General features: G+C 27.2%; 1 protein-coding gene across 2 annotated transcripts; it reads left to right on the top strand.

Moving 5' to 3' along the window:
- The first annotated feature begins 9,510 nt into the window (after window positions 1-9,510).
- Window positions 9,511-13,027, top strand: LOC145074812 (uncharacterized). Of its 2 annotated transcripts, XM_079021137.1 has the most exons (5): window positions 9,529-9,575; window positions 10,362-10,717; window positions 10,807-12,041; window positions 12,119-12,350; window positions 12,441-13,027. In XM_079021137.1, the coding sequence occupies exons 3-5, from the start codon at window positions 11,394-11,396 to the stop codon at window positions 12,929-12,931; spliced, it is 1,371 nt and encodes a 456-aa protein (XP_078877263.1). In that variant the 5' UTR covers window positions 9,529-9,575; window positions 10,362-10,717; window positions 10,807-11,393; the 3' UTR covers window positions 12,932-13,027. The 2 variants fall into 2 exon arrangements, with proteins under 2 accessions (XP_078877264.1, XP_078877263.1); XM_079021138.1 differs by lacking the exon at window positions 10,362-10,717 and having other exon boundaries at window positions 9,511-9,575; window positions 11,519-12,041.
- Window positions 13,028-13,598: the final 571 nt, after the last annotated feature.

Raw genomic sequence — 13,598 nt, 5'->3', positions numbered from 1 at the left:
TAATTGAGTTTATTAGGAATAATCGAATTGTTCAAATTGTCCACAATCGTTCATATGTTGGAAGTAGATATGAATGAAGATTGTCATGAATCGGTGCGTAGATTGTCTAAATGGTATTAGACATAGCAAAGGGTTGCTGCGACGTTCATGAGTGCTTATGAACTAGTTTTGAGCATTGGAACAAACCCGCGCTTGCTGGAATCACCTTATGGAATATGATATAAAAGGGTGATCGCAAGACGATAATATCATATAGTCTTAAAACCTAGATATATGGTTTATTATTTGCTAATTGATTGTACATTGATAATGCGAAAACGCATTGGTAACTCAATGTTATAAAACGCATTGTTGTGTATAGTTGATTATTGAATAAGTAAATGCATATAAGTCGAAGTTTATCTGTAACTTTTATCTAAGAAGGTAAAAGCGATATCTCGGCCGCTCGATGATTTGATTTGACTTATGTGCCGGGCCCGGTCAGAACTGAATTGATGTGTTTGATTAAGTTCTATGTAGAATACATCAGAGATCGAGAAACCTAAATGCTTGACTAACCATTCCATAGAATTGTCAGCATGATATCTAACAGAGGATTGTACGATCCCTTATCTAAAGGACAAGATTGATTAGATCAGAGTTTGACAGTGTCTTTGAGAGCTACGATTGCAAACCGAATTGTACTTGTGCATATAGTTACTAGACTTATCCAAGTGGGAGACTGTTGGAATAGTGTCTAAGGCTGCAACTATATTAGGCAAGTGTTTGACCCGGTTGTGCATGGTCCTTTTGGGTTGCCTTCACCATAGCAACTTGATAGGATGATTTATTAAGAGAGAGTAAATATTATTAGTATATTATGAGAATAATATAAAGAATAATATATATTGTTATTTGATTAATATAAGTCATAGAATTAATTGGAATTAATTTGGTGACTTAAAGAGATTAATTAAATAAGAGGGTATAAACTGTCAATTGTTTGATAGTTAAACTTTAGACTATAAATCCATATAGATATGGATTGGACGGATTCTAGAAGCTAAAGGATAGCTTAAATCGTCCATTGCTTATCTTAGGAATGGATTTGGATAGCCTTAAGAGAAGATTATCCAATTAGGGTTTAGGTTGTAATCCTTAAGGAGTCTACAAGTATAAATAGACCCTATGGCAAAGGGAAATCGAAACTTCATCTAAAGTATAGAAACCCTGGCCGATTTCCTTCCCCTCTCCTCTCTCACAAATCATCCTCCTTGCTATTTGGTGTTTGTAAGCCATTAGAGGAGTGACAATTGTGACTCTAGAAGCTCCAAGACAACAAGATCAACAAGGAATTCAAAGGTATGATTCTAGATCTGTTTCAATATTGTTATTACACCTAAATAGTCATTAGAAGTCTTGGATTCAAAGCATGTTTGATTAGAAAGCCTAGATCCAAGCATTAGGGTTTTGCATGCGCACATAGGAAAGTTCTTATGGCTAAAACCCATCAATTAAGTCATTGGTTTGGAAATTGGTGAACAGCGAGCAAACAACAGGCGTTTGTATGGGAACACCCGATGTTCAGACGCAAGGCGTCATAAGGAGAAACGTCACGCGTTCTGTGTTGAAGCCTGATTTGTCGATTTTGTGCCTTGGGCCATTAGGGGTTTTGGGCATTGGACTAGTATGTTGGGCTTCCTTGGATTATTGGCCCATGATGGGTTCGAACCCTATTTAGAAGATTGGGCCATATATATATATATATATATATATATATATATATATATATATATATATATATATATAAAAGAGTCATCGTAAAACTCATTCAATTAAAAATTGGATTCTGACCCATATCTAAGAGTCTAAGCTAGGGTAAAAGACCAATTTCCCCTTTATCTAACTTGGCCAAAAACCAAGGCCCAACTCAACCACACAAAGGCCCAAATCCTAAAGCCCTATATTTAATTAAGCCTTGAATTAGTATTTGAAATTTTTTATTAAACTGTGAATTTTGATTTTTTTTATCCAGATTTGAATTTTATACCTGTAAATGAGATGTGAATGTAGTGTATTAAGCTGTGAATTTTGTATACTAACCTGTAAATTTTATTTACAACTTAATATAGTAAATTCACATTTTAATATACATAAATGCCACAACATATGAAGGTATAAATATGTGTTTTAAGTTGAGTATATGGTGGTGAATATATAATTTTTGTGTATTAAACTATAAAATATATTGTATTAAACTGTCACTGTGTGTATTAAATTGTGAATTTAACTATATTAAGTTGTGAATTGTTTATCTTAAGCTATAAATATAAGCTTTAAGTTAATAATATATGACATTTATGTATATTAAATTATGAATTTGTTATATTAATTTGTCAATTTTTGTATTAAAGTTTAATTTATTATATTAAGTTGTGAATTGATTGTATTAAGTATACTTTTGTTTTTAAAACATTAATGATTTATGTATAATTTTTTTTTTAAATTTTCTTGTGAATATATTTAATTTTTATGTTTTATAAGTATGTAAGATTACATTAGTTTTTAGATAATTGTTTTGCATTAAATTTAAAGTGAGTGAAGTAATATGTTTATTAAACTGTGAATGTAGTATTTATGTTTAATATAATAAATTCATATTTTAGTGCGCATAAATACTTCCAGATATAAACATATAAATATAAGTTTAAAGTTGAGAATATTAATGTGAACATATAATTTTTATATATTAAACTGTTAATTTATTATATTAAATTTTCATTTTTTTCTATTAAATTGTGAATTAACTGTATTCCACTATAAATATTTTACATGAAGGTATAAATAAAAATTTTAAGTTAAGAATATATTATATTTATGTGTATTAAGTTATGAACTTTTTATATTAATTTGTGAAATTTGTGTATTAAACTGTAATTTACTGTATTAAGTTGTGAATTTTTTACATACGTTTGTGTTAAAATATTATGTATGAATTTTTGTATTCATTTTTTTGTGAATATATTTATTTTTATACAATATTTGTATATAAGAATGTATTAGTCTTTAGATAATTGTTTTGTATTAAATTTAAAGTGAGTAAATAAATATGTTTATTAAATTGTGAATAAAGTGTTTAAGCTGTAAATGCATGACTTATTATACAAATATGATTTGATTGAATGGTAGATGTAACGGTGGCACAAATGGTGTCAGAAACGTGTAGTGGTGGTGATAGAGTTTTGGTTTAAATTCTCTGAATATGTAATTTAGAGTAAAAACTGATTGTATTAAGTTGTGAGTTTTATATATTACTTTGTAAATGGACTATATTACGTTGTATTTTATATAAATTGTGTGTTAAATATTAACGAATGTATAAATGAAAATATTAAATTATAAAAATTACGATTTTGTCATTTTCTTAACAAAAAAACAAACATCATGATTTTTAATATATTTAATAAGTATTCACAATACATATTTAGTTAAGAAATGGGGGTTCTTAAGGTTTTTAATCTTTTGTTGTTCTCATTTGAACCACTCCATATATATATATATATATATATATATATATATATATATATATATATATATATATATATATATATATATATATATATATATATATATATATATATTTGGGTTCAACAAGTAACCATTTTAAATATCAGAACCAAGCAACCAATATTTTCTCAACTTTTAGAGAAAATTTTTCATCAAAAAAAAAATTAAAAATACAGTAAATTTATTCAAAATTAATGATTTATAGTGCAGATTTACAATGTGAATCTGAAAAAAAAAATCAAATTTGAAATCAATGGAAAGAATATAAAAAGTTATGACTTTCTATTTTTTAGAATTTTTTTTGGATAAATAGTAAGATCTAAAACTTGAAAAAATATTGGTTAATTGGTTCTATGGTTTAAAATGGTTCCTTGTTGAACTTTTGCCTATATATATATATATATATATATATATATATATATATATATATATATATATATATATATATATATATATATATATATATATATATATCCTCACAAAGTCATGTTTCTATATAGGGTCCGGTTCCAGTAATAACTCTTTTTTCGGTAAAGACTCGTGAGGATACCTTTAAAAATTTGAAAAATAAATAAATAAATATATAAATCATAAAAATCAAGTATAATACCATATAAGAGAAAAAAATTGGAAAAAAATAATCGGATCATAAAAAGTGAATCATGGATCATAAAAATGATCGATGCTTCAATTTTAATGATCCAAAAAAAATTTTCCGATGTTTTTCTTTCCGATAAAGTACTATGTTCGATTTTATGATTTGTATTTTTTTGTTAATTTTTTTTTTCAAATTTTATAAGATGTCCTCACTAGTGCTCACCGTAAGAAGAGTCGTCACCCGATGATAGGATTTGTATATATATTTTTATGGAGTTTTAAATATTTAATTTTGCACCACAAACCATATATAAGAATACATTATGAACTACCTATAAGCCTTCATATTCAAATTTAATATAGAAAACTATAGTGAAAGATTAAAATTATTCATTAAAAACTCAATAAACTTCTTCTCATAACACATCAAAAAGAACCATGCAAGTGTACATATGGTATGTGTCAAAGAAAGTTATGAAGCCTTCTAGAGATCTAATAAAAACAACACATTCGAAAATACATAAATGTTGAGGATAATTTATTAAATCAGAAATAATATGAGCTCAAAAGCAATAGGAAGAAGCTAACAATAAAAAAAATTGTGTTTTTTTAATCGAAATAAAGTCAATTTTGATGGTTCTATACCTAATATTAAATACATGACAGCCACATATTCACTTTTACTATATATATATATATATATATATATATATATATATATATATATATATATATATATATATATATATATATATAGAGAGAGAGAGAGAGAGAGAGAGAGTTAGATTCAAATGTTTTCACTATCTATTATGTGCCCGTATGATTGATTCTGGACCAATCATTTTAGTTATTTTAAGAAAGTAATTAATGTATATTAAATGCTGAAGATGTAATTAATATCTATTATATATCTTTAACATGTAATATACATTAATTACTTTCTTAAAATAACTAAAATGATTGGTCCAAAATCAATCATACGGGCACACAATAGATAGTGAAAACAAAATAAGCTAACCCTATATATATATATATATATATATATATATATATATATATATATATATATATATATATATATATATATATATATATATATATATATATGACGTTAATTTTTTTATTCGTTTGTGTTTACATACATGGTACTCAAAACTCGGGATATTATATGATAAATGCAAAAAATGATGTTTCTAGTGTTGTATATGTTAAAACGCAAACAATAAGAATCATGTGTCAAGCATGATTTGGTGAATTATGGTGTAAGCCAATGTTAGTCTTAACGAAGCTTAGTTGTGAAAAGCGTTTAAAAACTTACATACATTTTATAACATCTTTTTATTTTTATTTTTTTGGAAGGATTTGTACAGAATAATTTTTCTCTATAAATAATATAGGCATTATAAAGTTGTATAATATAAATTTTTAAAACATAAATTGTTGTGTTATCTTCTCTTATAACAATAATGACTTAATTTAGGAGAGTGTAAGGAAATGCATACATGGCTGATAACGCCAAAATTCAACCAACAGAAAGGAATGTTACTCAAATATAAAAAACTTATACCAACAAAATATAGATGTTTTCGACGAGAAGATTTAAATAGTAATAACGTTTTCTACTAAATTTAATCTAACATCTAGCTCGTTTCACTTGGAAGGTGTTTGTTTTTATATTTTAAACAATTATGTGAGTGGACGGGAAGACACTTAAGTTTAAACGTTTACGTAGACAGTTTAATTGTTAAATGACCACAGACGTTAAAACTAAAGTTTATTTTCTCCGGAAAAAAACGTATGTTTTTCATCTTCTTCAAATCTGAAAACATTTTCTAGATAATAAATAAGGATTAAATCCTTTCAAATATAATTAAGGCTGCTTCACTTTTTCCTTATTGTATTTTTTGAACATCCATATTTTAATTGATTTTTATATATAACAATAATCAATTAATTTATGACAAAAATATAGAATATCATAAACAAAATCGTTTATTTATTAATATTGTACTAATTGAATATCTATTCATTTACCCTGTATAAATATCATAAAGCCATAATATGTTATATGTCAATCCACAAAAAGTAATTATGTTAATTTAGAGCAAATTAAAACCATTTTTTTAACCATTGAATTACTTTTTGAAGATTTTTTCTGTAAGAGTAATATATTACAGATTATTTTTCTATTTGTTTCTTGTTTTTAATATAGGATGTTTTTCATGTGTAAAAAATATGTGGAGATTCTAATAACATAAATTAATGTACTGTTTTTTTTTGTAATTATAAAAGGTTGTTTTTTTTCTCTGAAATTCAACCATATATGTAAAGAAGATGACATCGTTTTTGTTGATTACACAAATAAACATTATCATTGTATATTTCTTGAATGATAATTTTATAAGGGAAGTTGAGCCAAGAGTTCTTTATGCAATACAAGCAACCTGAAGTGCGGTTTCGAATTACATGGAATGAATATATTTAAAAAAAAATAAAAAAATAAAAAAATAAAAAAAAAAAATAAACCTTGCTATTACGGCTGTATGTATTGTAAAACTATAATTATTTAAATTTTAATGTTAAATGCGCTTTTTGAGTTTATAAATCATTTTATTTGTATTTCACTTTATTTTAACAGCATTCAAATGTTTCCAAAAAAAAATTCTTCTTTCTTTAAACTTCAAATGTTTAGTCCACATTTTCTTGTGCATATGATATGAATAGTGCAAACATATTATTTCTTAAAGAAAACTACACCTTATTTTTAAGCACCTGAGAATAACGTTCCAAAATAGCAAATTTTGGCTTTTAAATTCTAATGAGAATTATATCTCTATTCTAACAAAATAATAGTTTTATTCTCCTTTTAACAAGTGTCATTCTATTAGGCTTCCTAATTAATGCATATTTTATTCTTATTTGGTCATGTGTCATCCTATTATGTCTTATAATTAATACATGTCATTTGTCAACCTATTTATTATCCATTTCAAATTTCAAATTTTAAATTTCTCACCTTAATTACATTAAATTAATAACAATAGAAAAAAAATTAAAATAAAATTAATACAAATTATAAAGTGATATAATTTCATATATTTATTTAATTCAATAATTATAATTTCATATAACTAAAAAAAATCTCTTAATTAATAATTTTAAGTTTTTTTACTATAAAAGTTTAATTGCTTTTGTAACCGTGGTGCTCACGGGTTATAAACTACTATATATATATATATATATATATATATATATATATATATATATATATATATATATATATATATATATATATATAGGTTCAGGTTCATTTGAGACCATTCTAATTTTGTGAGACCGTGAGATCAAATCTAAAGATAATTTTAAAATGCAAAATAAATGGAAAAATCCAAAAAAAAAATTAATATTATTTTCGGAATTTGAATTAACTAAAAAAATAAAAATAAATAAAAAATAAAATAAAAAAAATTCCGTTTTTTTTTTTTGAAAAATACGTGAAATATTCGAATAGAATATTACACTAACATATTCTAAAAAATAATTTTAAAATGCAGAATAAATGTAAAAATCTAAAAATTCTTTTTTTAAATATTATTTTCGGAACTTAAATTAACTAAAAAAATAAATATATAAAAATAAATTCTATTTTTTTTGAAAAATACATGAAATATTCTAATAGAATATTACACTGACATAATCTAAAAAATAATTTTAAAATGCAGAATAAATGGAAAAATCCAAAAATTCTTTTTTTAAATATTATTTTCGGAACTTGAATTAACTAAAAAAAATAATAATAAATTCCATTTTGTTTTTAAAAATACGTGAAATATTCTAATAGAATATTACACTGTACATATTCTGAAAAATAATTTTAAAATATGATTTTATAAAATATGATTTTATAAGACTTAATATCATCAACTTCTTATTATTTATTATCACCGTGTTAACAAATAAGTAAAAATGGTATAAGACATGTTAGCTGTTAAAAAGCAATTATTTCAACGGTAAATCCTTTATTTTTAGGTAAATCTAGTCTATATATGTTGATAAAGGATATGCAACATTAAACCCATGTTATTATGAAAATCAACATAATATTTATAAATTTAGTCAAGGGGAGTAATATATATAAATTGGAAAATTTTAAGAGAGTAATGTATATAAATTAGAAATGTTGAGGGGGGCAAAGCACCTGCTTGCCCCTGTACTCCCTCCGCCATTATATATATATATATATATATATATATATATATATATATATATATATATATATATATATATATATATATATATATATATATATATATATATATATATATATATATAAAAGTTAGAAACTAAAGTCATACATAACTTTGAACATTTTTTAAAACGAATTAAAGCCCAACCCAAGTATTTTAGAATCTGTTTGCGAAAATCAAATTGATACTCAAGAAAACGCTCCTATAAAGTGTTATTAAATAAATTCTCTACAATTAAGTTAAAACCTAATATTGATAACAAACATTTCGTAATTCCTTACTTGGCGTACAATGTATGGGTTATCATCCATTTGTGATAAATTATGATAAATTTAAACTATTAAAAGTAAATTTCAAAATAAAATAAAATGAAGCAATAAAAATAACCAAGAACACAAATAGAGATGGCAAAAAATCATGTAACCAATGTGGAAACTGATACCCAAAAAAGCATGGGAAAGAGAGTGGAATGCCCACAAAAAAATGCAAGAAAGGTTGGGAAAACCAAAGGGAAATCAGAGTTTGAAGTTGGTGAAGGTTTTCGGAGCTATTTTAGAAATTAAGGTATGTCTTTTCGATTTGAGTTTGATTAAGTTGTTTGAGTAGGTTTATTTACAAGCCTTCCATGTTTTGGTTCCACTTCATGTGTTTGTTTTGGCTGATAGTCGTTAATTTGACAAAAAAAAATAGAGTGTATAATTTTTGGTATAAAGACTTGAAATTCATCCGGTTATGAATTGAGTTTTGATAATTGGTAATGGATATATTTCATAAGAAAGGGAAGATGATTAATGAATATTTCAGGTATTTATTTGACTGAGTTTTAGAGGGTGTTTGGTTTGCCTTTTAAAATGACTTTTTCTTTATCTTTTACAAAAAGTTCAAAAAGATGTTTGGTAAGGTAAAAATGACTTTTAAAAATGACTTTTTCCATAGTGTATTTTTAGTCTTTTTGAAAAGTCACGTATACCTGACTTTTCCTAACTTTTCACCAACTAAAAATTAGAAATTACCAATATACCCTTGTTCACCCTAATTAACGTATTCACAGTTCACGATTCACAGATATCTTTCTTCTTGTTCTCTCCGCTCACGCAGCTAGTTCGCATCCCCCTGCAACAAACGCCGGCGACGCCGGCGACCTGCAACACCGGCGATACCGCACGATCTGCAACCCGCGATCAGGTTTGTTTCTTTTCGATCCGATCTCAGATGTGATTTCCGATTTAACATGTTGCGATCTCTTCCTATCTATTTCCGATTTCCATTTGATTTCGGATCTATGAGTTTACATTTGATTTCCAATTTCTGATGTTACGTTTGGGATTTTCGATTTCCATTTTATTTCAGATTTCTGAAATTGATATTATATTGAATTGATTTGCTGTGAAAATGATGTGCTGTGAAATAATTGCTGTGAAATTGATTTCCAAATTTTCCATGAACTGTTCTTCTCTCTAGACTTTGAAACAATTGATATGCTGTGAAATTTAACTCCTGCAGAAAATAAATGTTTTGACATTCTTGGTTTTAATTACCAGCTAAGAAAAACACATCAAGGATACTATACTGATAAGCAACTGCATTTTCCATGTTCAAGAATAGTATACACATCATGTATCTCATATGAACAGAAAACAAGGAGCAAATCAGTAGCAGTAGCAGCATTAATTTGCTGTGAAATGTGCTCCTACCGATTTCAAAATTTCCTTGAATTGTTCTTCTCTCTAGCATCTAAAATAGTGATTTGTTATTCCTGATTACTGAAATATGCTGTGAAAGTGTGAAATAGTGATTATTTTGTGAACTTTATGAAAAATGAATTAACAGTTAATGAAATTGATGAAATATCAAGCTGGTAAAATTTTTTGTTCATGGATTATATTTGTGTTAACAGATGACTGTTTTGTGAAATTGATATGTTGTGAAATTGGTTTGTTGCTTAAATGTTAATACTATATGTATTCACAGATAATGGATGAAAACAACAATACAATTGTTGATTGTGAAACATCTTTAAAAATAAAAAAACCAAAATTTGGGTGGGATAATCGTAGCTTCATGGTGTTTGTTGATTCGTGCTTGATTGAAAAAAAAAAGGCCGTAAAGCCACTTCCTCCTTTGATAAAATTGGGTGGGAAAATATACAAAAACGCATTAAGGAGAAAACAGGTTATAGCCTTGAAAAAAAACAACTAACAAACAAATGGGAGAACATGAAAAAAGAGTGGAAACTTTATGACCGCTTAATGAGGCTTGAAACCGGACTCGGTGGGACAAGAAGCCTAGTAGATGCGTCCCCCGAGTGGTGGGAGGAGAAAATAAAGGTATGATTACTATTTTTTTTAATTATTTTTAAGTTATGATTGCATATTGTTTGAAGATATTTGATTTACAAAATCTTTTTGTCTTGTAGGAGAATAAAGATTATGCCAAATTTAGGGACACAGATTTGAGCATATTTGATGAGAAATATGCTTTTTTGTTTCGGGATTCTGTTGCTGTTGGAGATCAGACTATGACTCCATTACAATTTCAAAACAATAGCAATCCAAACGAAGAAAATATGGAGGGCAAAGGAGATAGTGATGAAATCAATTTAGATGATGATGAGCCTCTTTTTACTAGTCTCCATGAAAGTAGTTCAAGTAAAAGGAAGAGGTCCAGCAACCGTCCAACCAAGAGTAAAAATTCAATTTATGAAGAAAAAGTTGATGCTTTATTGGATGCCATATCATCAAAAAGCACACAAACTTATCCACAAAACAATCCGTCCCCAACAATAGCAGATTGCATGGCCATTGTCATCAAGTTCCCCGATTTTCGTGAAGGGTCCAACAATTTTTCACAAGCCTTGTTTGTCTTCACCAAAAAGCAAAACCGTGAAGCTTTTATGTTTCCAACGACCGACGAAGCCAAGATGGAGTTTCTTAAGTTACTTATGAAATAATGATTTAGCCATATGTGTTATGCTTTGACATTTATGTGTTATCCGTTGACATTATGTGTTGTCTTTTGACATTATCCTTTGACATTATGTGTTGTCCTTTGACATTTTATATTATATGTTATTGTTTGACTTTATGTTATGTGTTAATGGTTGACATCATTTTATTTGTATTATGTAGGATGGATAGTGATGATTCTAATTCATCGAATGATAATGAAGAATGCGTAATGGAAGAGGATAGAGAATTTGAAATGTTATGTGGATTAGCTTTGAAAGGGATAATACTCGCTCGTAACTTACGTACACCATGTCACACTTCAGATCGCACAGGGCACATGTTTATTACAGAAGTACTAAATGGCCATCGTAGACGTTGTTATGAGCTGTTTAGACTTAACGTACCGGTTTTTAGACAGTTATGCTTAGATCTTGCTACAAATTATGGGTTACAATCAACAAACCGAAAAGTATCTATAGAGGAGTCTGTAGGAATATTCTTGATGACTTTGGCGCATGGGTGTAGCAATAGATTTGTGCAAGAATTTTTTAATCATTCAGGGGAAACGATTCACAGGCATTTCCATACAGTTTTGGAAGCCGTGCTGAAACTGAGTGCCGACATCATCAAGCCAGACGCAAACTATAATGATGATGTTCCCGAATATATATTAAATAACCCTCGGTATTATCCAATGTTCAAGGTATTATCCAATGTTTATTTTCTTGGTAGTCAAACTTTAACAAATAATTTATTTATGATATATTTTTGAATTTGAAGGATTGCATTGGTGCTATAGATGGGACACACGTTAGGGCATCGGTTCCACAAAAAGATGAAGTGAAGTACATTGGTCGAAAAGGATATGCAACACAAAATATAATGGCTGTTTGTGATTTTAACATGTGTTTTACATTTGTTTGGGCCGGTTGGGAGGGGACTGCACACGATACAAGAATTTTCAATGAAGCCTTACAGAGACCAGATCTTAATTTTCCCTATCCAACGGGTGGTTAGTATTTTTTTCTTTTTTTTTGGAATACAAGTTTTATGTTTTTTCTACTTGTTTGAAACGAATAATAAATGTTTGTTTTATTTACAGATAAATATTACGTTGTTGATGCTGGATATCCAAATACGAGAGGGTATCTTGCTCCATACAAAGGCACAAATATTCGTTATCATTTACCAGATTTTCGACGTGGACACACGGCTGCTATTCGAGAACCTCGTGGACCGAAAGAGAAATTTAACTATCTCCATTCATCATTGCGAAATATCATTGAACGAACTTTTGGAGTGTGGAAAGCTAGGTGGGCGTTATTAAGAGACATGCATGTTAATTACAAGTACAAGAACCAAGTGAAAATTGTGATAGCATCGATGGCGATCCATAACTACATTCGAAAGGTTGGTAGGTTTGATGAAGCGTTTAATAGGGCACAACAAGAATCCTACAATCCCGTACGAGGTGATACCGGTAGTGATGTTTATGAAGAAGGTCCAAGTACACGTCGCACGAGCAATGATGATTTATATATGGCAGCGAGACGGGATATTATTGCACAAGATATAATCACATTACGTAGATGAATGTAATATTATCTATGATATTTTTTATGAATTATTTACAATTTGTATGAACGTAATTTTAATATTGTCATGGTCTAATCCAAAAAATTAGAAATATTTTAATTTGTATGAACGTAATTTATATTTTACATTTATATGAACGTAATTCTAATATTGTCATGGTCTAATACAAAAAATCCTCTTATAAATTATTTACAATTTATATGAACGTACTAATTTTAATATTTTCATGGTATAATCTAAAAAATTAGAAATATTTTAAAAGAAATTTATATTTTATATTTTCTAATAAAATGTTTATAAAATTGTAATATGTGTTTAAAAATTTTTTTATATAAAATAATATATGTTAAGTAGTAAATCAATGTAAATATGTAAACATGTCCTTTTTTGTCATTTTACATATAAAAGTTAAACCAAACACTTTAACTTTTGACTTTTCCCTTCAAAAGCTAATCCAAACACATTTTAAAAAATAACTTTTCCAAAAAGTCCTTTTCCAAAAAGTCCTTTTTCAAAAGGGACTTTAGATGAAAATCAAGCTGAAGTTTTTATGGAAAATAACAAAGAATCGGGTTAGCCGGTTAGGAGGATGAGTACTTGGGTCGCTTTCTTTTTGGGTGGGTTATCGAAAAATAAGTTAAAAACAAAAATAAAATAATAAAAT

Source organism: Lactuca serriola, chromosome 9, assembly GCF_051521515.1.
Source record: "Lactuca serriola cultivar US96UC23 chromosome 9, Lser_US96UC23_V15, whole genome shotgun sequence".
NCBI classification, from domain to species: Eukaryota; Viridiplantae; Streptophyta; class Magnoliopsida; order Asterales; family Asteraceae; genus Lactuca; species Lactuca serriola.
This window is presented reverse-complemented; position numbering and strand designations above follow the sequence as displayed.

What these genes read in the sequence shown, in the direction of transcription:
- LOC145074812 (XM_079021137.1), top strand. Translation starts at nt 11,394, where the DNA reads ATGTGTTGTCTTTTGACATTATCCTTTGACATTATGTGTTGTCCTTTG. An exon ending in GGTATTATCCAATGTTCAAG is followed by an intron (nt 12,042 to 12,118) that starts GTATTATCCAAT and finishes TTGAATTTGAAG; the next exon opens with GATTGCATTGGTGCTATAGA. An exon ending in TTTTCCCTATCCAACGGGTG is followed by an intron (nt 12,351 to 12,440) that starts GTTAGTATTTTT and finishes TTTTATTTACAG; the next exon opens with ATAAATATTACGTTGTTGAT.